Raw genomic sequence first — 24,567 nt, 5'->3', positions numbered from 1 at the left:
CCCCACCATCAGTCTAACCCTCTCCCCACCACCATCTCAAAAACCCCACTGACTTTATGTATACAGAGGCTGTCCATGGTAGCGACAGAGTTAAAGGGATGGTACAGTATTGGTGGAGATGAGAATTGGGCTTTTAACTTTTTGCGAGATACCAAGAAAACACTTACACAATAGTACAGAGCATACCATTTTAAGAGGAATTCAAAGTTTATTTGATGAAAATTGGGTTTGGAATGACTGAGACATCCAAAAACAAGGTAAAACAAAGCGATTGTAATAAAAGGTGGGCCCCACACTTTATAAGAATCGTTCTATTTTGGATATCTCAGCCATTTCAAAACCAATTTTCATCAAATAAACGTTGAATTCCTCACGGAATTACATGCTCTTTCATATTTCATAGGAGGTTTCTCATTATCTCACCCAAAAAATGTTAGAAACCTGAAATTAGGTCTCAACCAAAACTATACGATCCCTTTAAGCGAATAGAAGGGTGGAAAAATGCTGGTATTCATGAGGTACTGATCGGCCGTCCTACATGGCGTTCTTCATGCAGACAAAGCTCCTGGTGGTCGCATCGCAGTCTCGGTCCATCCAGCGCAGCCGGGCCGTCATGTAGGTGCAGTCGTAGCGGCTGGCGTGGTTGGAGATGCGGGAGGACTGGGACCAGCGGGTGAAGGTGATGGGGTCTCCAGACACCCACTCCCACGTCTCTTCCGTCTGCTTGTCGTTCAGACCTGAAACGCGGAGTAAAATTGGATTTCATGCTTACGTATTCACAAGAGATCCGCCGAGTCTTTTTTTGCAACTGACAGACAAATTGCCCTTCATCGACATAAATAAGCATCAATTATTCAGTGTTTTAGTACTAGTAGCCACGTAAAAATCATGGGCATACGTACTCCAGTTGAATTTGAACTAATGATCACCCAATTATTGAACAGGTGTTATATCCACTAGACCACTGACCTTAAGCCAGATAGCCAGTGCTGGTTCTAATCCTTATCGCATGCAGCAATAAAGGGCATTGATGAAGGGTAATTCGCCAATCAGTTGCAATAAAAACAGCTTGTTGCAATAAAAACAGCTTGATGCAAGAATTCATTATTATGAACCTTCAAGTCTTGTTTACAACCAAACAAGTACATTCTATTGCTAGGGCACTGCAAAAAAACCAACAACAAACAAACGGTAACTGAGTTTGAAGACCTCTAGGCCATCAACAAGGAATTTTTGTTCTGTTTGAATGACTCCAGTCCACTTACACTGAAAGTCAATCTCTCTTCTTATCTCTCAGGCTACATGTTTGACTGCTAGAAACTTTTGCATATTGATTTGTGACACAAGAATATGTTACTTACTCCTTAAAACTTCAAAAAAACATACTGGAAAATAAATTTGCAAGAATTGAAACACATACACAAATTATGAGAAAGACCAAAAAAAAAAAGGGAGAAAAAAAAAATAACATCATTATACAGGAGGAATGAAAAGAAGAATGAAAAGGAAATAAGATTACTTTTCATCTAAACATACAAACAAGAATATATCACTGATATGGGATGAACTTCAATACTTTCAGGTCACAAGACACTAAAATGACTTTTTCCATCTTTGACAGAGTGCTGAATTGGGCAGCATACACCAATTTGTTTTGTTGGAGTGATGCAAGGGGAAAAAATGTTCTAATTTGGTGTCATTTCTGTAGCATGAATGGTTGAATACAAAAAAAAAAATTATGACTTTGCCTTTGAAGCAGACTTTCACTACCAAATCAATGACTCACCGATCCATGCCACTTCCCCGTTCAGCAAATCACCCAGCCACTTCAGTTCTCTCTTGGATAGGATGCTGGCAAGGTTGCTATTGTACCTGTCAAAGGGTCAAGGGTGAAAGGCCAAAGGTAAGTACGGACAGATGCCATGAGACCCATTTTCCGGATACTTGATGTGTCACCCAATAAAGCTCATCTCACACAGCTTGAATTGATTGAATTGAATTGTGTGTGAATCATATCAACTCACATCAAGACAGTACTGTAAATCATGATATTTTGGGTGAAATTTAACTTCCCAAATTGCCCAAGAGCCAAGATTCGCAAAACTATAATGTACGCAAAAGCTCTTGCCCACACTATACGTACTGAATGCCAGTGGCAATTCGCAAAAATATGCCACAAACATTTCTTGCTTTACAGTATTGCATCACAGACCAATTACTAGGGAGCCTTTACCCTTTCATGCAAATGTATGAAATCATGTCTACGGCCCATCTTTTTTTTTTCCATGACATTATTCTGGCGTTATTTACCTTTTTTGTTGTTGTGGAATTTTCTTTCGAATGCTTTGCAATGTTACTGACAATGTACCTCTAACAGGTCATCAATTACTGAAACAAATTTGCATTTGTATTGTGCTGTATATACAAACACACACACATAAAATATACATAAACATGTCACGTGCATACATCAGAGCACTACAGAATTTGCACACTTCTGGTACTAAATGAGTGCCAGCTAGGTTCATATATTGAATGCCTTCCGATGACACACTTCGCCCTTCAACCATTTGCATGCGTTTTTTTCCTGTAAACGTAGGAATGGGAGGATATGCCGGCAAATATCTTTTTTTTTTTCCTGCGAACCTCTCTCTGCAGATTCTCTGGGCTTCGTTCCACGTCTGCGGCTGTCTGGAGATCAGGAAGCAGCGGCTGTTGTGGTAGCTCCATCCTGAAGCCGGCACGACACGGTGGAAGGTCACGTACATAGACAAAGTGAGCAGGTTGAACAAGAATGGACACATGATGATAGTCTGCCTAAACACATCTAGCATGACATGTGAATAGGGTACATACTGCTGCATCTCTCTCTCTCTCTCTCTCTCTTTATCTATCTATATACATACCCTGTATCTATCTCTCTATCTATCTATCTATCTATCTATCTATCTATCTATCTTTTATCTATCTATCTTTTATCTATCTATCAATCTATCTATCTATCTATTTATCTATGTACTCATCAATCTATCTACCTGTCTATCCATACACCGCCATATCTCTCCATTCATCTATCTAAGACCTATTTATTGATATATCTGTCTTTGTATCTTGTTAACTCTAACAAATGCAAACAGAAGAAAACTGACCAAAAATGAATATAATTCATTAGCAGAAAAGTGAGCAAAGAAAATGGGATGGAAAACCATTTTCTTTGCTCATTTTTCCACTAAGTGTTATTAACTGAACGGAGAATCTGCCTTTCTATTTACTGGGTGTACAAATAGACTTACATGTACATTGTATATATTATTTCATTGAAATACCTCTTTAATATGTATATGTGTGTTTAACATAAATATGCATGTGTGTACTTGTAATTTTGCCTGTGAGCAGAGCATTATACAATATTTTTTTCATGACTGCCTGAATATATATTTGGGTAATGCACCCAAACTTTTAACAAGCAAGTATTTATTCACATTATTTGCTGGACAGTGGGTTTTATGTGCTTCAGGCTGGCAGACAAGTGGATGTACATTAGATGTATGTATGTTCCCAATCAAACATTTCATAATGGTTATAATAATAACAAACATTTACTGTCACCATTTACCATCACTATTTTTTTTTCAATACTCATTATACTTCAATGATTTGACATACATGTATTTTATGATATAGCAAATCAAGCCCTGTTACAAATACATTGTAGTCCCCATGGACATGTCATTGCTTTTATGAGATCCTTACTTTACATATTATATGCTGTCTAATCAACTTCAATTTCAACGATGTATGTACTGTGATACGGTTGAATGTATGGAATTCTAAAAGTTTTAAGTGTTATAGCAGACTTTGTTAGGTGTCGATCTCAAAGTCACACGACCAGCTACAAGTGCCCACCTCGCTCGCATTGTCCGTCGTCGTACACCGAGGCCCCGCGGATGAGCTCTGCGAGGTCAAAGGGCACCCAGTTGCTGCCGTCGCACTTGATGATGAGGCCGTTGTGGGTGTCCTGCCGAATCTCCCCCACGTTGGATGGGGTGCAGGGGAAGGGCACCAGGGAGGAGGCTATGGGAGGGGCCTGGTGGAGACGGGTGGGTGGGGGTTGAGATGGTTGGGAAGAGTGATAGCAATGAAGAGTGATCCCAGGTATATATGTACATGAAGCAGTGACAATACAAACATTGCTGTCATCCATCTTTCTTTATGAGGATTGTTAAATGTTTTGAGGGTATGAAAAGGAATGACCATCTCAGGCATTCATTGTTTTCATAACTGCTTTGTTCTATCTCATCTCTGTCACCACTATAATCAAAATGTGAATTTTGGTTGCTTTCACAAGCCTCCATGGCCTTTCTTTTGCCACGTGCAGAGGCAGCTTTCTGACTCATTTCAAAAGGGAGCAATTTAATTAAATGACTGTGATCATCTAGGAAAGGAGTAACAATCAATGTGGTGCTGAAAAATCTTATCCTGTCACAAATTGAAATGATGACTGCACATATGTATAGACTTGACAACAGTGAGAATTATTCTAATTCACAAAATGAAAACACAAACAGTTGCACAACTTCTCTCTCAAAAAAACCCAACAACATCAAACAAACAAACAACAGAGCAGCGTACCTGTTGTCTAGGACCATCTTGAGTGTTTCCCTGACCCAGAGGAATCTGCCTCAGAGGGTCTCGTCCTGATGAACCACCTCCTGAGGGCGGCCCATTCTGTCGCTGGACACCTCTCACCACACTGGGCACGAAGACGTTGGCCACATCTGTCTACAGAACACAGAATAATTCTCTGTCTGTTACCATCAGTAAAAACAATCAAATAGTTTTCAGCTGTCAATGCTCACTTTGGAATATTTGCTGCAGAAATCTGCTTAAAATGAAATATCACTGCATGTTCCAGACTTTGAAGAGTAGATAAAAACTTCAACAAGCAGAATAGTAAAACATTCACGAAAATACAACTTTTTTGTTAAAGTTATGACATCCAATAGCATCATATGTAAAGTGTTTGATTACATTGCAATATGCATATTACTGCATGATATGTCTTGCCTCACAACTCTCAAATTACATTGCATCACAGAGAATACAATATATCATAGAGGAGCATTAATTCAGCAACTATAACTCCCCTTTTCAAGGACTACAAACAATCATTGCTCATTCATAGCAAACAAGTTGCTGTAGAGGATGTGACCAAGTGATCACTTTTTGGAATTCATTCAATACAAAAGGAAATGTGGAGTGAAAACTTTGTGTGGTGGGATCTGGAGAACTTGCTATTCATGAAAACATTTAAAATTGAAAAGATTTCATGAATTTAATATTTTTTTCTTGCCCTACTTAACGTAAATCTTTACTGTCCTTTTTGTAGGATATCACTTAAACCATCAAAGTTGAGGTTTATGGAAACAAGGAAGACATCTCTCCTGCATGCATAAAATTTGTCCTGAAGTTTGGTGAATATTGTTCATACTTTTTTCATTTTATATACTTTCATACAACATGATCAAGGGAAAGAAAATGCTGAACTTCAATAACTCAAGATTTCAAATAAACCTGGGGTGGTCGATTCTCATCCACTTCTCCTGGCCGACTGACGACGACAGGTACAACACCCCCCACCGTAGCGTGGTAAAGCCTTACATCCTCGGTGCCAACATGCCCATCGGGGTTGGAGTCTTCCCCTGCCTGAGACGGAGAGCTCCCCGGGTTCCTGGGGACGTAGACCTGGCCGAAGGGAGTGTCTGGCACTGGTTGTTGAGGATTGCTTGCCGAGGCTGGCCTTCCAGGGGGATATGGATTCCCTTGCTGGAAGCCGAAGGGATTGGAGCTGTCGTACTGGGCCGGGTCGGGATTTTGCAACGGCTGATTTGGGTTCGCATCAAGAACTGGCAGTCCGTCTTCATCCAGGGGTATGAGAAGCTGCTCACAGCACGTTTGGCCTGGTATAGATGCCAAAACTGTATCTTCGCAGCAGGTCTGTCCCGGGAGGGGGTCTACCATGACACCCTGCGAGACATAGGGATCCCCTGGGTTGCCGGGATACGGACCACGCCCACCCTGCTGGGTGCCATCAGTGCCATCGTAGCCCACACCATAGGGATACTGATACCAGGTTTCTGCAGCGTAGGGGTCAAAGGACTGGTGCTCAACCACTGGAAGACCCTCAATGTGGATGGGCGGGCCATCGTTGACCGCAGGATCACCCCCAATCAAGCCGTCTGCGTCAAAGTTGGGGTCGAACACGCCCGGAACGAATGGATTGCCCGGACCTGGATTTTGGGGGTCTACCGGTCCTGGTCCGGGATTCAGGGGGTCGAGTGGCCCTGGGTTGATGGATGTTCCAGCACCAGGAGCTGAGCCACCAGGTTGAGATGGGGGTAAGTCTGGCATAGGAACATGGTGACCTCCAGCCATGTCTGGTTGATCAACACAACAGCCAGGTGTTTCTTCTCGGGTGTTTGGTATGGACGTGCCCTTGCATACACCTGGTCAAGTGGAAAATAAGAGGAATTCAAAAACACACTTTTTTCTATCTTGAAGATCTTTCTTGCAACAAAGAGCATGAAGAATTGAACCAAGTTGGGGGAGGGGGAAGTGACTTCAAGGTTCTATCCAACAATCAGTACATGTCGTAGTTTTCATACAAGCACTGTCTGCACCTGTTTGACAACAACGACTGACTGCTCAAATCAAAATACATATGCACAATTCTCAGCTGAGTATCTAAAGGCTTTATAACAAATCTTTCAAGAATTCTTCAGTCTAATGGTCATCGTGTGTTCTACTAATGGAAGAGAAAATATGAACTGTAGACAAATGCACTCAGCATTGCTCAGAAGCTTTACAATGGAAATGCAATTAACCCTCTTTGTCCCACATTACATCCTGTCCATAGGTTTGTGGGAGAAATTTGTACACATTTGACTCATTGGCATAGGGAGGGTTAAAGGGATCGTACAGTTTTGGTTGAGACCTAATTTCAGGTTTCTAACATTTTTGGTGAAGTAATGAGAAACCTCTTATGAAAAATGAAAGAGCATGTAATTCTATGAGGAATTCAACGTTTATTTTATGAAAATTGGTTTTGAAATGGCTGAGATATCCAAAAAAAGAGCGATTCTAATAAAGTGTGGGACCCACACTTTATTACAATCGCTTTGTTTTACTTTGTTATTGGATGTTTCCGTCATTCCAAACCCAATTTTCATCAAATAAACTTTGAATTCCTCTTAAAATGGTATGCTCTGTACTATATCATAAGTGTTTTCTTGGTATCTCGCAAAAAGTTAAAAGCCCAATCTCATCTCCACCAATACTGTACCATCCCTTTAAATCAAAGGAATACAGAGGGCAAGAAAGAAAGGAGAGCCACGCTGAGCAGCTGGATCTCAGAGTAAGACAGGAAAGTCACAAAGGAAAAGAGAGATTTGGCAAACATCAGGAAGGAATTCTCCTAAATCATGAAGGAATTCTCCTCAAGCCGTCTGCGCTTGAATGTTGTGAGCTAAATTCCTACAAGCTCCATGAATCATAGCACAAAAATACACTTGGATGTCACTGAATAACTGCGTACGTGTGTGCATTTCTCGGTGTGTAATGTTCACATGGTCTATTAAGATATGAACTTCGGTTATGATCTTTTTCTGCACTGTTCAGTACAGACAATAATCAGAGGTACTTTGGGTCTATAACTGCACAAGGTTACTCATATAAGGTCACCATGCATGTAGTGCCTGCTTATAGGTTTCACCACTTTAGCAATAGTTATCATCGAATTACATTTTACTGTATCGTTTCACTCACGCATGCATGCTTCGTTGTTTGTTTGAAAGAGTGGTATAAAGTTAAAAAGTCAAGGTTTCCATCCATGTCCTGATTCTAATATTCATTTTCATAGTGTTCAACATATTATACTGTATATAAAAACCAACTAAGTTGATGGCACGAAACAGATATGCCAATTACCAGCCTTACCATTTTTGGCATCCTTGATAACCACAGTCACTCGGCTGTACTGTCCGAGAACGGCGTTGACCGGATCCACCAGCGTCACTCTGAACCGCTCCCGCGTCTCCTCAAGCTCGTCGGGCAGCAGCTGCACGTTCCACGTCGCCGTGGAGATGGTCGGATCCATCTGGAGCAGGCGGGCGCGGCTGGGGATGTAGTCCTGGCCGGCACGGGCCGTCATGTCCTCCACCTCCACGGTGACGAAGGAGGAGAGGAGCTGATTCCCGACGCGGATGACATGGATGGGGAGAGTGCCGTCCGTCTCACACACCATGTACTGGGGACGAGAAAACATGACCACCGCCCAGTGCATAGAAAACCTGAGAGACAGACATACACATAATAATATGCAATTCAACAAGACAAAAAAGGGGTTTGTAATTACATAGGACTAGTTTAATCTATCAGTGCTAAACAAGCTCTTGCCTTCCTGGTAAGACAATCAGAGGATTTGCACTCATTCCAAAGAAGACCTTATATGCCTTTATGATTTTTGGACAAAATTTACTCAGTCACATTCATTTCAACTGTCTTTCAATGAAATTATCGTAACCTATCTAACCACATTTCAGGTGCAATAGACCATGTAGCAGCATTATATGCACAATGAAGAGAAGGAGCCTGAACAAGGTCTTTTGCTTATCCACCATTCAAGAAATATTAACTGAATAAAGTAATCAGCATAAAATCCAAAAAGTTCAGGGGGGGGGGGGTTGTCCAGAAGCTTGAACATTGGTTTGATAAAAAGATAAAAAGAGTAGTAAAATCTAGTACAAATCTTGCCCCAAATCATTACTCCTATACGCACAATTTGATAAGAGGCCTAATGTCTCAGCTACTTGTTTAATAATACACACATTATTCCTATCTTACCTTTGATTCCTCAAGCTGTTTCCATGGCAATCCCACACGTCAAAGATGAAGCTGTCATTGGCTGCCTTCACGTTCTCCCTCATCACATACATGACCCTCTTGTTGTCAACGTCGCTCTGGGAAAACTGGCCCATTATCCGCTCCCTGCTGCCCACATATTCTAGATGACCAAACATCGGGTCTTTAGTCAAGGAGTAGCTGATACCATCCGGTGGGCATTCATCAACTGCATGGAGGTTCATGTTTGAGAAGATGAACCCCATCTGGTCTAGAATTGTCTGCATCTTGGTCGGGCCAACATTCATGAGTACTTCCGGAGGATCCCTGTCAACGACGTTGACTTGGATTCGGAAGGACACTGGCTCGTAGCGAGACACCCCATTGACCACAAATCCAGTGTTGGTGCCATCGTCGACGACGAAGAAGAACTCATCTCTCTCCGCCTGCCCAAAATCATGTCTGTAGGAAACATCATAGTTTTCGATGTCCCTCTGAGTGAAACTTCTCTCGACTGGAAGACCTCCGATGAGCAGGGTGCCAAATTGAGGGGCCTGGGTGATGACGAATGAGATACTGGAGGAGTCAGTGTCTGGATCCATTGCCTGCAGCTGGGAGAGTGACACGATCTGAAAGCCATTCTGGGCCACGGTCAGCGGTTCGTTGACCATCAGTATGGGCAGTTGATCATCAACTGGAATGACCACAATGTGGAAGGTGTCATTGCGCAGTTCGTAACCATTCGTGATGCTGAACGTGAACTGGTCATTCTGCACCCGATCTGTCCTGAGATGTCTGTAAATGATCCTGCGACCCAAAACGTCCATCTGTGTGAAGGACGTCAGGGGGATGTTTGGACGGGCTATGTCTTCCAAGTGGCCCTGTGTCGGAGATGACAGTACACGGAAAACGATATCCGCAAGCTCTCCGCTGTTGTCATTGGCAGAGAGGAGCGTGGGCGGAATGACAACAACTTGTCCTTCCTCTAGCTGAAGTCCATTGTTGGTGATCACGAGAGGTTCTCGCTTTGTGTTTTCAATCCTAATCCTGAAATTCTGCTTGCCAGTGGAACGCACGCCATCGCTAACAGAGAAGTGGAAACGGTCAATGCCCTTTGAGCCCAGGGCAGCGGAATGAAGGTATCGGATCAGGTTCTGATTGAGATCCTCCTGGGTGAAGTTTGTGAGGACAGCAGTGATGTCTTCCCAAGTGTCATCGTTAACTTTCCGTTGAAGGGTACCTCTCCGAGGCAAGGAATTCAGAGTGTAGATGAGGTGATCATCGGGCGTGTCCTCATCCTCACTGCGCAGAATAACAGGGGAGATAAGGCGACTCTCCCTGATGCTTATCTTAATTCCAGCATTTTTTATGATTACAGGAGCTTCATCGTTGACTGGGATGATAGTGATATTAATCATTTTGCGAATGGAGTGTTTCCCGTCTGTAACACGCACAACAAACTTATCGCTCGTTGACTCAGAACCATCGTGAACGTAGGCCAGGGACAGGGTGTTTAAGAGCTGATTTAGATTGAAATCAAAGACTGGCCTGGGAGACTGTGGAAGAGGGGGGACCCTGTTTATAATGATGCCATGCTCTGGAGCTCGAATGATCGAAAACATCAACATGTCCATGGGGATGTCCAGATCGTTTGCGGTAATGGTGTCTGTCCTGATCTTGAAGAATGAGCCTTCATAAACTGTGAAGTTACGAACAAACAGGGTTGGGGCCTCGTCATTCTGTGGATTGATGTTGATCATGAACGTCACATTGGGTGAGGAGTGTTCCCCATCGGTTACATACAACATGAGGGAATCCCCGCTGGGTTCCAGCCCTTCAAACCTTGACTGCACATAGTTAACATTGCCATCAGCAATGTCTTGGAAGGTGAAGAAAGAGATGGGTTTACCAGCATTACTTTTCTCAAAGCCTGGAGAAGGGAGAATATTCTCAACAAAACCCCATTCTGGTTGGCGGGTGATGACAAAGCGGATCCGGTCCGATGTGGAATCACGATCAACTGCACTAAGGACATCAAGCGTGAAAGTTGTCTTCCCTCCTTCATCTACAAAAAAGGGGTTGCCAAAAACGATTCTCGGAGGTTTGTTATCAGTTGGGGTAATATTTATAATGACATCTTTGACCGGCAGATTGGGGTTGGATGGCACACTTTTGTCCGACACCAGCAGTGTGATCACGTCCTGGATGTTTCTGATTCCAGTCTCCCCACCCGTGTGCTGGTACTGGATCTTCCCCCTGATCACATCCCCCTGTGAGAATCGATTCACAATGACGCCATCTCGCAGCAAGACTCCCCTCAGGGGGTGCATCACCACGATGTAGTGGAGCAGCATGTCATTGGTGTCAGGGTCTGTGGCAGAGAGGATGTCTGCTCCGATGGTGACACTCCCTCCCTCTGGGATTGTCAGTTCGGATTCGAGGCCCGTGAGCAGGGCCGGTATTTCATCGTTGACAGGCACAATTGTCAGGTGAACTGTCTCTGTAACTGTGTGAACACCATCAGACACACTGATAACAAACTCGTCAGCTGTAGCTTCCGATCCATCACTGACATAACTGAATGTGATCAAAGAGATATAAATATGATATTCATTTACATGAGCAGGTCAAGATTGAAGGATTAAATGAGAAGACATTTTCCTTATTTTTACTTCATTTAACATCAATTGTAATACTGCCAAGCAAGAGGCCAAGAAGAGACACAGTTCCTTATTGTGATCTGCTTTCACTTTAAATAGACATCATATATCTACCTATCATGTCAAAGATATAGCATACATATGTATTTCCTTTCTTCTCCACTAAAACTCATGTACAGCGTAAATCAATTGCATTCAGCCAAGCAATGCATCTTACATGTACATCACCCTAAATTTTTACAGCTGGAGTGGCCACAAAGTATGACAAAACACATTTATCCTGGTGAATTCTTAGGTAAGAAATGAAAAGAGGTTCTTTCCTATATCATTCTTGTATCAATCTCCTCTTATAATGGTCCTGACACAGACACTCATGAAAGTTAAGATAAGATTTTTTTTTTTTTTAATGTTTGATAGTGCTATCATGAAGTTTGCAATATGAAGTGCTGGTTCATAGTATTTTGTCAAGTATTTAGTGCACTTGAGGAGAAGCTAGACCTTACACTGCAGGCCTTACCTGACCCTACCTGCTGCAACGTCAGCCATGGTGAAGTGGTTTCCAACAGTCATGTTCACTCCCCCGAGGAAAACTTGACCACGCAGAGGCAGCTGGACGATGCTCACCACCAGTTCCTCGGCGTTGGTGTCCATGTCCGACACAGAGAACTGAATGGTGTCAAAGGTCAAGGATCGACCTTCCTTGACGAGGAGGTCACTGAAGTAGATGACTGGTTCTTGGTTGTTGACAGGGAGGATGGTGATGTTGAAGAATTCCCCAAGGACGATGTTGCCATAGGGATCGGTGACGGAAAAGACGAACCCTATCCGTCTGGAGTTGGGCCCAATCTCTTTCATTGGGGGCATGTACGCGATGGTACGTTGGTTGATCTCGCCTTGTGTGAAGGATCTAAGGGCCTGGTTACTTGGGTGTTTGGATGGAGAGACCATGCCCGCTGTGGAGAACACTCTCCCGGCATTTGTCAGGCTGAAGCTCTCCACTGAGTACGGAGGAGTGGTGATGGTGAAGCGCAGTCGCTCCTCAGATGATTCTGCATCAGTGAAGTGGAGGTGGTCTCGGGTGATGTACCCTATATCCGTTTCCCTGACAACCAAAGACTGCGACGAGCCAGGAACTCTGGTGGGTGGCAAGTCATGAACTGGAGCAACCTTGATCATGACCACCTGTGTTGGTGATTCATTGGGAGGGATTTGGTTATCGAGCAGGATGAACTCAAAGGAATCGTCAAAGATCTCCTGGCCAAGGTGGTGGTAGTAGATAAGTCCACGGAAGAGGTCTCGTTGTGTGAATTCTGATACCGGGTAGCCGTACGTATCCTCCGAGAATTTTTTCAGCAGCTCACCGGCATGCGGCGGTTGGGTGATTCTGAAGACAATGTAATCATCGCTGGAATCCAAGTCGGAGGCCATCAGCATCATTCGATGGATGCGGACAGACCTGCCTTCTTTGAGTTCAAATTGAATGTTGTTGATCAGGTAAGGTGGACTATCATCCTTGGGAAGTATGTTGATTGGAATAGTCGTCCTGATACTGTGCCTACCATCTGTGATTCTCAATTCAATGCTGTCTCTGAGTGTGTCACTGTCGTCGTGCTCATATACAACAGAATTTGCATTGATGTTCGCAGCAGAAAACATAATGGCTGGGCGTCCATTGACATACAGCCTTCCATGTCGAAGACCGCCAACCACTTTTGCCCTGACGAATATAAGGTTGTCATTGTCCACCAACTGAAAATTAGTTGGCCTGATTGTCCTTGACTGCCCTTCCAGCATGGTGAGGCCTGTGTTCACTGACACCCTGGGAGCATTTGTCTCAGTGGATCTCACTGACACCAGCAAGTTGATGGGGTTGCTAGGTGCAAAATAGGCATCATAGACGGTAAATTCCACTGTGAACACCCGCCTCTCTGGTGAACTGACGGTAGGAGGTTTGTAGGCGATGTTGAGTCTGGACAGATCGTACTGGGTAAAGGATTCTATCGGGTGAGTGTGGTCGTCCAGGTTGACTATGTAGCCCTCGTCCGGGCCAAAGGGCTGGCTGATGTAGAAGATGAGATCCTCATTCTCCGTTTCATCATCACTACCAGAGATCACCGACGGGGTGATGGTGGTTAGGATGAACTGGTCCGCCTCCATTACATACATGCTCATCATGGACCCAACAGGATTCTGATTTGGAAAGGCTTCTTGGAGGTCAACAGGGAGGTAGTACCGCTCTTCGAACATCCCATCAATCATCATGGGGTCATTGATAATCAGTGTCATGGGGATGAAGTCAATGTTGGGCGTCGGCGGAACCAGATGCTCGTAGCGCACCATTCCCATCATGAACTCGTGGCAGTCGGCGGTCAGTGCCTGCACCTGCTCCTTCTCTGACCCGTAACCCCTGGTAAGCTCGCCATACTTCGGGAAACCACTTGTCACCGTGTTGATCTGCACAGTGCAGGAGACATTCCTCCAGCGCTCGTAATCAAAGTCAACCACCGTCCGGTCAATGAGATCAGACGTACCAAAGAAGCGTTCCACGGGCAGAGCCTGTACTGGCCTCACAACATGGTAGGGGTCCTGGGTAATGTTTACGGTGACATACACTGTCTCGTGAACTGTGTCCGTCTCTGTGAACTTGTACACCCTTAACTTGATGGTATCCTGATCCAGCAGAGGTATTCCCGAATGTGTGTAGGTAACAGTCTCAGGAGGGTAATCACAATCAAACACCTGTAAGAAAAGATAAGATGTATTATCACACTGCTGAATATTATCTTACTAAGAAAGGCATAGGGCTGATGGGTTGCAATATTATGACTTTAATATATACTATTTGAATATATTCATATAACTGTTGTGAAGCAACACTAAAAAGCCAAGTCAAGGAAAACCTGAAAGTTGAGTATGCACCTAGTAAAGTCACATACATGGTGCTCCCGGTACAACAAACATGGTTTCAAAGCACGTTTGTTACAAGGAAGCAATAATTTAGGTTAAAAATTGTTATCACCAAAGTCAAAAGAGCAAAATTCCCTGCTGTTACATAATTTTTTTTGATATAATGACGAAAACTGTCAGTCCCAATTAACGCCCATTGCAGGTGTTGTCTTATTCTCCCTGTCACAAACTGATATTTAAATTGTTAATATTTAGACCAAGAAAGTGAAATATATAGACTATTTAAATGGATCATGGGCTTTACTTACACCACCTTGCACCCAAATTTGAACTCACATTAATTTGCTGTCAATAATAATGTCCACAGCTCAAAAACAAGAGGTAGTGATTTACCTCTGGTTGAAGGATGCCAACTCTCTGGAAATATGCCTCATTCAGTGCCACCTCGACTTTGCACTGCTGGCCCTCTGTCACCGGCTCGAAGGCCAGCACGCTGCGGTTCAGGTAGACGTGCCGACCAATGGCAACCTCCAGCCCCTGGTTGACGGTCACCAGCTGACCAATTACTGCAGCCATGTGGCCAAGGAGCAGCAGACTGGTGATCAGTTCTCTGTCCGTTATCCTGGCCATGACGGCAAGTCTCTCCGACCTGGAGAAAGGGTTCCACTCAAGCTGATGTCCCACTTAATCTCACATTAACGTAATGTCGTCAGCATTTCTGTCAAATGAAAGATTTAGATAGGTATATATAAACAAGAGACATTAATGCATACAAAGAGTGATTTGGTTAGTTCTACAACAGTTTCAACATTTAGCAAAACACTTGCAAGTTTTATATTAGAGATCAGTTAAAGACTTAAAGCATCAATGTTTACAGTGCAGGTACAATCTGTAGTCTTTGAGAGATGCCCTACATTGTAATATTTGTATTTTGAGAGTAAAATTCATGATCCTTGAAAGTCACTGAATACAGCATAGAAACAAAAATGTCTCTTGCATTCAACAGGGCAATGCCAAAATGCCCAGCAACTTTTGAGAAAGATCTTAATGGTACAATATTACAAGTACAATATATGTGATCAGGACTCCAAAACTGAACATTAGAAGTGAATGCTTGAACACATATTTTTTAAACAAAATTGCTTATGATGAAATCAAAATTTCATACTCTACAACATTTGGGATATTTAGCAATTTATATCTTAAAAGCCAACAATAAAGACAATGAATTTAATGGACAAACAGTCAAGGCTAAATCTCTTTTGTTTCTTTTTTCCTTCTCCTTCTTTTTCTTATATGAAACAATTCAATCAAAGCATGGTACGTATATACAATTATATGAGGAGGTAGTGCAATTATCAGTTATTGACAGCATGTGAGATATGAATCAGAGGAGACACTGTACATTTGTACTCTAGGCATAACAAGGCAACAACTACAATCGTATGTAACAAATACCACACACACTTTAAAACAGGCAAACTATGAATAATTTAAAGAAGAGCCTAACTGGACAAAGGGCAGTGTGATTCAAAGAGTTGCAATGGCCAAAACCATTTTATACAAAATTGCGACAAGTTTTTACCTCGTTCTTACTGGTACATTGTACATTGCAGGCCTTCATGTCGGCCCCTAAGAGTATAGTTCAGGAGAAAAATTGGCTGAATCATTAATTGACCAGTGAGTCTGTTTCTAGCCTGATTTGCAGTATACTCTTCCCTTAGGATGCATATAACAAACTTTTAACACAGTAACTTTCCTTGGCCCGATGGAAAAATTTTCTTTGTATTTTACTGTTTTTCAAACCATAGTTTATAGCAAAACTTACCAAAACTTTTATCATAACATACATATAGTGACTTCACGAGTCCCTAAGAGTTTGTACTATAACAAGAGGTCACTGCACTATGATTTTCACCTGTGGTCTTGCGGATTAGAATGGATGAAGACAGGGGCTTCTCTTTATATCTCAGGAGTACAAGATATGAACAGCTGGGAGTGAAACATATTTAACCCTGGCAAAAGCAGGGTCTCTGTTTAAAACAAAATGCACAATTTCTTTCTTCCACACAAGAACACTGACATTCCATGAAGTTTTACACACAACTTATGAAATTAAAGACAAATACTACTCCTTTGGGGATACACTGTTTTTCCTGCACTGTTTATTCTAGGTTAAGGTATGAAATGGTGATACGGTGAACGCTTGTATCAAATGGGAGATAGGCCCTATAAAATCTGATCACTTGATAGACAATGACGTTGACTACTTTTTATCAAATGTTTTAACTGTCACTTGCTATTTGGCATGATCATATCTTGACTGGCATAAAAACAGTTATATGGGGGTGCAAATCTTTCATTTCCTATATACTCAATATTTTACATTTGTAGGTTCTTAATACACAGTACAGACTCTTGAAGATTGGACAGAAGTACAGTATTTTACAATTATTATGTATCAATTGTGCTTTCAGACAGTTATGCACATACTCACAAATTCATAAATATATTGTGCTGTCATCATTAAGGGTATATTTTCCATTTATTTTGCATGTAAACTTCTAAGAAACAGCAAGATATAAAGTGTACACTGAAGTGATGATGTCACAGTTTTTTTGTTACTAATAGCTTGGGTTGGAACTTGGAACCAGGTGCGAGCATGATTTAAAAGTAACGATGTACAAATGTACATGTGTTCATATTTCGGGTCAGATGAGGCTGTTTGGAACCAGCTTCTACAGCGATGAATGACTATGATACAGTCTGCATCACACTTTGGTACCCTACAATTTTGTAATATTAGAAATTCCATACAAGCTGGGGGAATTACAGATTCTAGGCCACATGCTGTGAGTGTGAATATCACCTCATTTTGTGTGTGTGCATGTGTGTGGTGCGTGGTACAAAGTATGATCTCAAATCTCATATGTACACCTGTAGACCTACTGCAACTTACAGAGCTGCTAAACTAAGAAGTTTTGTCACTCTTCATTATAGATCACCATAAATGCACAAATGTGAATTGCAACTGACTCCACATTATATTGCGACCACACAAACTACCGCGAACAAACCCTTTCCATGTCTGACCAATTAATAGAAGAGTAAGGTGGATTCCTTACCCCAGTTTCAAAATGTCAGGGCACTCACTACGAGCTCTAAACCCATTTAGGTGGTTTGAAAAGAAGCCTTGTGCCATTTCCGGTTTCCACCACAGCGTCACGATAAAACAAATGTTGGAATATAAAAGACATCAGAACAAAAGGAAAACCATCGTATCCTGAACAGAAATGTCAAGTTAAGGTCACGCAATTGCAGTCAGTCAAAAGAGCCAGAAGTGTAGAATCTGCAGTACTTACTAAAAGAGAAGCCCCTTTTAATTCTAGTCTCAGTGATTCAGACTCTGTGCTTTTCTTGTGATAGAGCACTATCATCATACCAAAGTATTATACAAAGGAATAACTGATTGTTAAAACTAATGTTATAACACATAAAAAATAAACAACTATTTTGATATTTAGCAGAAATACAGCTTGTAACATAGTAAACCTCCTAAAGTACAATAAAACACATTTTTGTGGATTTTTTTATGTAAAAGACTTGTCAATTTACAATATCACTTTCACCATTTGTATGCGAATTGCATTTCCTGTATCAATGTGGGAAAGTTGGTAATGAAAAAAAAGCAACCCTCAATGAATTTCCTTATAAATTTTACAACAACACTTTAAAGAGTTTTAAAGGGAGGATTACTAGAAAAATCTGTGAGTGGTACAAATGTAAATGTACACAGGAAACAGACAACTTCATATATTTGTTCCACTTTTTTCTCTCTTTTTTTTTAAGTGGAGCAGAAATTGCACATGACTCATAGGACAACAAAGCCATGGACAGTATGTTTCAGAATAACTCAGTGTACAAAGTGAATGACAGTGTGAAAGTGTGACATGAATTGAGATCAAATGAAAAACACAGAAATACAACATCAAAGTGCATTACTTTCTTTTCACTTTGCAATACTCTACATTGTTTATCTTAAATGCACTTTAAAATCTTCACTGAGTTTTAGCCCCAGTCATTCTGTTTTAATTAAAATGCACAAAACATAAAAAGATTGATGAATTTATTGATAGATTTTGAAAATAAAAAAAACAACAAAAATAAAAGTGAGCAAGCCTCCATTTTGCCAATCAATTTATGTCTTTATCCAGAAACACATGTTTGCTTCGTTTTGTTTTGTTTTGTTTTGTTTTTGCACAATGGAGACTTGCTTGCTTTTATTTTTGGTGCTTTTTAATATATTATTAAATCTTGCCATATCTGCAAAATTTTGACTTTAGAAATTATTTGGCATCTCACCAAAAAGTATCAAAATTTATTCAAGCTGGGAGATCACTAGAATAAATAGATTATTATATGCTTCATGATGACTGCGCGATTACAGGTCTACTTTTCAAAATAAAAAAAGTGTGAATTTTTAATTTTCATTAATCATTGCTATTTCATCCACTGATAATGACATCAGTGATGATAAAAATGATGATCATAATAATGACACTGTCTACAGTGTAAGGAACTATAATAGCTACAGCTACAATTCATACTGCTGCCAATACTGCTAGGTACTAAAAATACAATCTAACACTGATCAATGATGATGCTGCTTCAAATGTACACATGTACCCCAATATACATAAGAAAACATTTTTAACTTTGAAATGACACATTAAAATGGCATTTTCCACCAAAACTTTCAAAGGAGAAATCAACAAAAGGAAGTTTTTGTAACTGGAAGTTAAGTGGAAATACCAGTGCTGTGATGAATTCTCCAGAGTAAAATTCTCTATAAAGTTCAATACTGTTCTATTGCCCTCCCCTTTGTCTTCACAGTTAAACTCTTTGTCAAAGTTTGGCCCCAAATGACCTCTTTGATGTTGAATCCATTCTTTCATAACAGAAATGCAGTTTATTTCCCCGAACTACATTGTTATAATAAACACTTGATCTCCGCCAGTTCCCTTCATTCTTGACAGAACCTTAAAACTTTTCAACCCTTTTCTGCTTTTTTTTAAGGATCTCAGTTATCAAAGCCACAGTCACAAAGAAAAAGATGAAAGAAAAAAACAAACCCAATGGCTAAAGAGTTTGTTTGTAGCTAAATTATATTTCTTTGATAATTTTGTTCTGCTGTTTTTGTGACATTGATAAAAGTTTATGGCATTCTGGTTTTCCCATCAAATCACATTCATTGTCAGGCAGCATTGCTTTAGTGGTGAGGAAATGACAGTTGACTGAACACACTTAATACTTCCCCAATACACCCATTAGAATTAGTCACAGCAATTACAAAAAATAGAGGTCTTTCTTTCTGAGGACATGTACTGGGTTTCCATTACCAGGAAATACAACAATGCAGTGTACAATGTATTAAGGACACCAGGAGACTACAATTGTATGTCATTTTCAACTACTGTACTGGATTCTCCTTTCAGAACAATCAACAAGGTTCACTGTACATCAGAACAGATGAGACTCCGGAGATATCAATCTTGTCACTCATTAGGTTCCACATACGGTTGTACATGGGATAAAACATCAATTTTACTTCATACCTGAACAACAAAACATTGTACTGACGATGTGCGAAACGTGTAGGCAAATTCTTCTATAAATTTGCGTTTAGACAGATCTATGTAAGCTTTATACTTGTGCCAGTTCAAGCTGGGACAGACATTAATGGTTATGACAAGATTTACAATGTTACAATCAAAGTCTCTCATTGATCTCTTTTTTATTTGGACTAATTGTAGAAATTACCACTGTTGATGTATTGATATTTCATAGATGTAAATCAACATATGGGGGGGGGGGGGGGGGGGTAAACGACATTCTGCTTAAAACATTTAGTATTATAGTAACTTCACAAAGTACAGTGTAAAAGGATCATAACCCGTCCAAAATCCAATGATGTTCAAGCACAACATATGTACAGTTTGTATAGCCTCTGAAAAGTTGCACTTGTATGCAGTATGAAATCTTAAACATAAAATGAAACCCACATCACAGGGTTATAATATTTCCAAGCACAGATCAAAACTCCCTCCCCCCCCCCCCCCCCCAGCAATGGTTGAACTGTGTATCAAAATTTTTGATATCTTAGAGCAAACAATACAAGGTAAATGTGAACAATGGAAAATCAGTCATCTGTCCTACAGGCATTCAACTGGTCAAGTGCAACTTGACAAAGACTCAAGGTAACAACAACCTTTTTTTTTTCTTTTAAATCAAAATTATTAGAGAAGCACATGATAAGCAACGGGTATGGATGGATGGTATGGTATGGTTTATTAGACAAAATGTTTTCGCAGCCAAAAGGCTGAATTGCAACATTTGTTCACACAATACATATTTGATTAAAAAAGAAAGTATTTACAATTTTCAAATCATTCATCACTATTTAAAAAACAACAGTTGACATCATTTACAGAGACTCCAACCCAAAGCACCTTCTGATCTGGAGATTCTCCCGCCTGAAACCCCTAGCAAACGGGAGACTCCAAGTTGATGTGCAAAGCGTGAAGTTCCCAGGGTTCTGCTCTCTGGTGCTATATAAGCCCCCCCCCCCCCCCTTTTTTTTTTTTTGCAACATACAATAGCAATAAGTAAGATATCCTTTTGAACGGGAGACACAGAGCCAGGGCGGGAGAAATTAATTCTCAAACGGGAGAACGGGAGATTTTGCAAAAATGGGGTTTCGGCGGGAGATCTCCCGTCGAAAACGGGAGAGTTGGAGTCTCTGCATTTACAACATTATTCATTATAAAATATATTACATTCACTACATGCAACACACTGTAAGTAACAAATAAGCATAAACTGAATAATGATAATACTGTTCTTGTACTGCTTGTATTTTCAAAGAGGAATTCCAGGGACTGTCCAATTTTAAAGAGATGGCACAGCTTTCATTGAGATGGGGTTTGAGGTTTCCAACTTTTTTTAAGATAATGAGAAAACTCTTATGAAATATGAAAGAACAATTTCTAAGAGGAATTCAAAGTTTATCTGATAAAAATTGGTTTTAAAAATGGCTGAGATGTCAAAAAAAAGCATTCCTATATGTAATAAAAGGTGGGTCCCATCCTTTATTGCGATTGCTTCGTTTTACTTTGTTTCTGGATATCTCGGCCATCTTAAAACCAATTTTCATCAAAAAAACTTCTAATGCCTCTTCTAGAATAATGTAGGCTTCTTAACATTTGATACAGTGGTTTCAAAATATCTCACAAAAAAAGTTGTGTTAAAAGCTGACTTCTCACCTCAACCAATACTACATTGTATAATATCCCTTTAAGTTAGTATGAGTGCAACAGTGAAAATTTCATCAGTATCAGATAAAAAATTGAAAAGTTAAAAAACTGTTAAGTTTTGCTACTTTCTGCAGAACCATTCTTGTACTAACAGTTGATATGAATGTAATGCAAATAAGTGAGCTGATGTCATCACAAGACAATTTTCCATTGATCGTTTAAAAAAATAATCATAATCATAATAATCATGGAAATTCAATACTACCATTATTGAAGTGTAAAACATGATGTAGGCCTAATTCCTGGTTGAATAACTTCACAAAAATGGTCAATTTCAGGTTTTGAGACTGCGACATAACTGCATTTGAATGTAAAGCTGAAAATTTCAAATTTGTATGTGCTTACAATGTACGTACTACATTGTAGGCCTATAGCGAGTTGTGAGGGCATAATATCATCAATTCACTATTTGCACATATTCATATCGACTCTTTCCTTACTTTTGATATAACTTTGATCATCTTTTCACAATTGAATAATCTCATAACATTAAAGGGACTGTACAGTTCTGGTTGAGGTGACAATTTAGCTTTTAATGTTTTGGGAGATATTCAGAAACCACTCTACATGTAAGAGGTGTCAAAGAGAATGCAATTCTAAGGGGTATCAAAAGTTTATTTGATGAAAATTGTTTTTGAAATGGCTGAGATATCCAAAAACAAGGTGAAACAAAGAGATCCTACTAAAAGGCATGGCCTTTTATTATTATCACTATTTTGGATATCTCAGCCATTTGAAAACCAATTTTCATCAAATAAATGTTGAATCCTTCTTAAAATTACATGCTCTTTCATATTTCATATTAAAGAGGTTTCTCATTATCTCACTTAGGAATGTTGTAAACCTGAATCCCCACCTCAACCAGTACTGTACAGTCCCTTTAAATGTTCTTTCCTCTTTTTTTTTCTCAATTTTAAACTTAATATAATTGGACAAGACTAAAAGTCTTGAATCATGGATGGATACTACTAGGAGCACAATATTGACCTGAAAAAAACCTCCTCTGTGAAATATGCATGAAATCCAAAATATTTGGTGGTCAGAGATTTAGGAAAAATGGCACTTGTAAACTTTTTATGGAACATTCTCTCTTCTGAACACAAGTCCTACAGATACTTCTATTACAGATTATGATCAATTTAAGAGTAATCTATGTTCTGAACTCATCTTTTTGATGAGTGCTGATTATTTCACTGTTATATGAATGTTGTAAACAATGTATTTCTGTTTTTATATACACGCATAGACTATTTATAACATGCATTTGTAAGAATCAAATTATCATGATTATCACTGCTATAATCACAACTGTTTGTCATTACATTCTCTAAATGAAGACAGAAACCATCTATAAAACCTTGTGTGTTGGATTCTCAAGACAATATTAGTGACAATCACTTCATGTTAACAATCAATTTTCATTTAAGATACCGGTACAAGTTCGTTGAATCTCGCTCCAACAGAACACACACTACTTTGAATCTACTGCTCAGAATTAACTGATCTTTAACAGTGTGATGTCAAATCCCAAATAATTTATCATGCATCTCCACTTTAAAACTAGACATTCTCCTCATAAATTATGACCAAAATCTCATTGTGGAAACTACTGTAAAAACACAACAGTTAACTGTGACAGTACGAGTAGATGAAAATAAAAACAGAACAGTGAACTGCACAGTCGATCTCATGTCATGATAAGCACAACAGCTCCAAATTTGTAGCTGGATTTTACGTATGACTGACCGTCCGTTCATGTGAAGCAAAGGCTTTAACCAACATTTGAAGACGTTAAGCTCTAATTTCCAGGTTTGTACACAGCATGATGTGGGAATTTATACCGAATTACATCGACTCTGAAAGTATCGGGACAACGAAGGATAAGCGAGCAAGTTCTGCTCGGCTAGTCGCGCTTGTTTTGTGTTTGAGCGAAACAACAGTTCCGAAGGGAGCAGGGCTGTACGTCCACCTCCGGCCTCCACCGCTCACAGCGACAGAAGCGGCGGCTACGATCTGGAGAAGGGTAGCTTCGCGAGTGCACCCAACAGAATTGACTTACAAAAAGAGTGTTTTGTGTTCGCTGGAACAGTTTTCAAGTAGTGAAAAGAGATGAAGCAACTTTCATAGAATCACTACATTTTCAACTTGATTGTCAGTGAAAGAATAAATAGCAAATCAAGGCATATTCTACTTACGGGCTTGGTTGCAGCAGCGGATCGTTCAGTTGTGTGACTGGACAGCTGAGTGACAATAATGGGAACGTCAACATGTCAATCACTTGGTCTGCCTCAAAACAAAGAAATTGTCCACCCACACATAGCACGGGTGAAAACAGGGCTGCAATCGCACCGTCCCACTCCGTTGAATCGGATAGGAGAACGGTGATACACAAAGAGCGTCCTCTCGAGCTAGCAGCAACAGGTGGTGGTGATTGGTAGGCTTTCCGTATACTAGTAACTGTGGTTTAGCTGGTAAGTAGCGTTTGCTGTTTTGTTATGTTTTGTTTTGTTTTGTTTTGTTCTGTTCTGTTTTTGCGTGTTTTTGTCCTTTGCTTTGCTTTGTGTGAGTATGTATGTGTGTCATAATGAAATTTGTATTATCTTGCAATTGACTGATTTGTAAATTATTGTTTATATGCATAAACGAAAGAAAAATAAAAGATTGACAAAAACAAAAAGTGTGTGTATGTGCCTGTGAAGAGAAGTAGAGATTGATATTGAGATCTTTGT

The 24,567-nt window shown here is 40.3% G+C and overlaps 1 protein-coding gene across 1 annotated transcript; it reads right to left on the bottom strand.

The window, feature by feature from the left end:
* Positions 1 to 380: 380 nt before the first annotated feature.
* LOC139719222 (FRAS1-related extracellular matrix protein 1-like) lies at positions 381 to 24,113 on the bottom strand. Its single transcript, XM_071630652.1, has 11 exons — positions 24,034 to 24,113; positions 14,859 to 15,183; positions 12,076 to 14,297; positions 8,902 to 11,475; positions 7,996 to 8,348; positions 5,575 to 6,506; positions 4,633 to 4,782; positions 3,907 to 4,087; positions 2,647 to 2,731; positions 1,787 to 1,872; positions 381 to 737 (listed from the first exon to the last, which is right to left on the bottom strand). The coding sequence occupies exons 2-11, from the start codon at positions 15,093 to 15,095 to the stop codon at positions 535 to 537; spliced, it is 7,023 nt and encodes a 2,340-aa protein (XP_071486753.1). The 5' UTR covers positions 15,096 to 15,183; positions 24,034 to 24,113; the 3' UTR covers positions 381 to 534.
* Positions 24,114 to 24,567: the final 454 nt, after the last annotated feature.

The sequence above is a fragment of the Diadema antillarum genome, unplaced genomic scaffold (assembly GCF_040938485.1).
Source record: "Diadema antillarum isolate AM-2024a unplaced genomic scaffold, OU_Dant_1.0 scf00000107, whole genome shotgun sequence".
NCBI classification, from domain to species: domain Eukaryota; kingdom Metazoa; phylum Echinodermata; class Echinoidea; order Diadematoida; family Diadematidae; genus Diadema; species Diadema antillarum.
Note: the sequence above shows the minus strand (reverse complement) of the source record. Positions and strands in the feature narration are given on the sequence as shown.

Bases quoted from the DNA above. Each gene is read 5' to 3' on its own strand.
- LOC139719222 (XM_071630652.1), bottom strand. From the start codon at position 15,095: ATGGCCAGGATAACGGACAGAGAACTGATCACCAGTCTGCTGCTCCTT. The intron at 11,476-12,075 runs GTAAGGCCTGCA...GATCACATTCAG, and splicing joins GTTGCAGCAGGTAGGGTCAG to TTATGTCAGTGATGGATCGG. The intron at 738-1,786 runs GTGAGTCATTGA...TCCGCGTTTCAG, and splicing joins CGGGGAAGTGGCATGGATCG to GTCTGAACGACAAGCAGACG.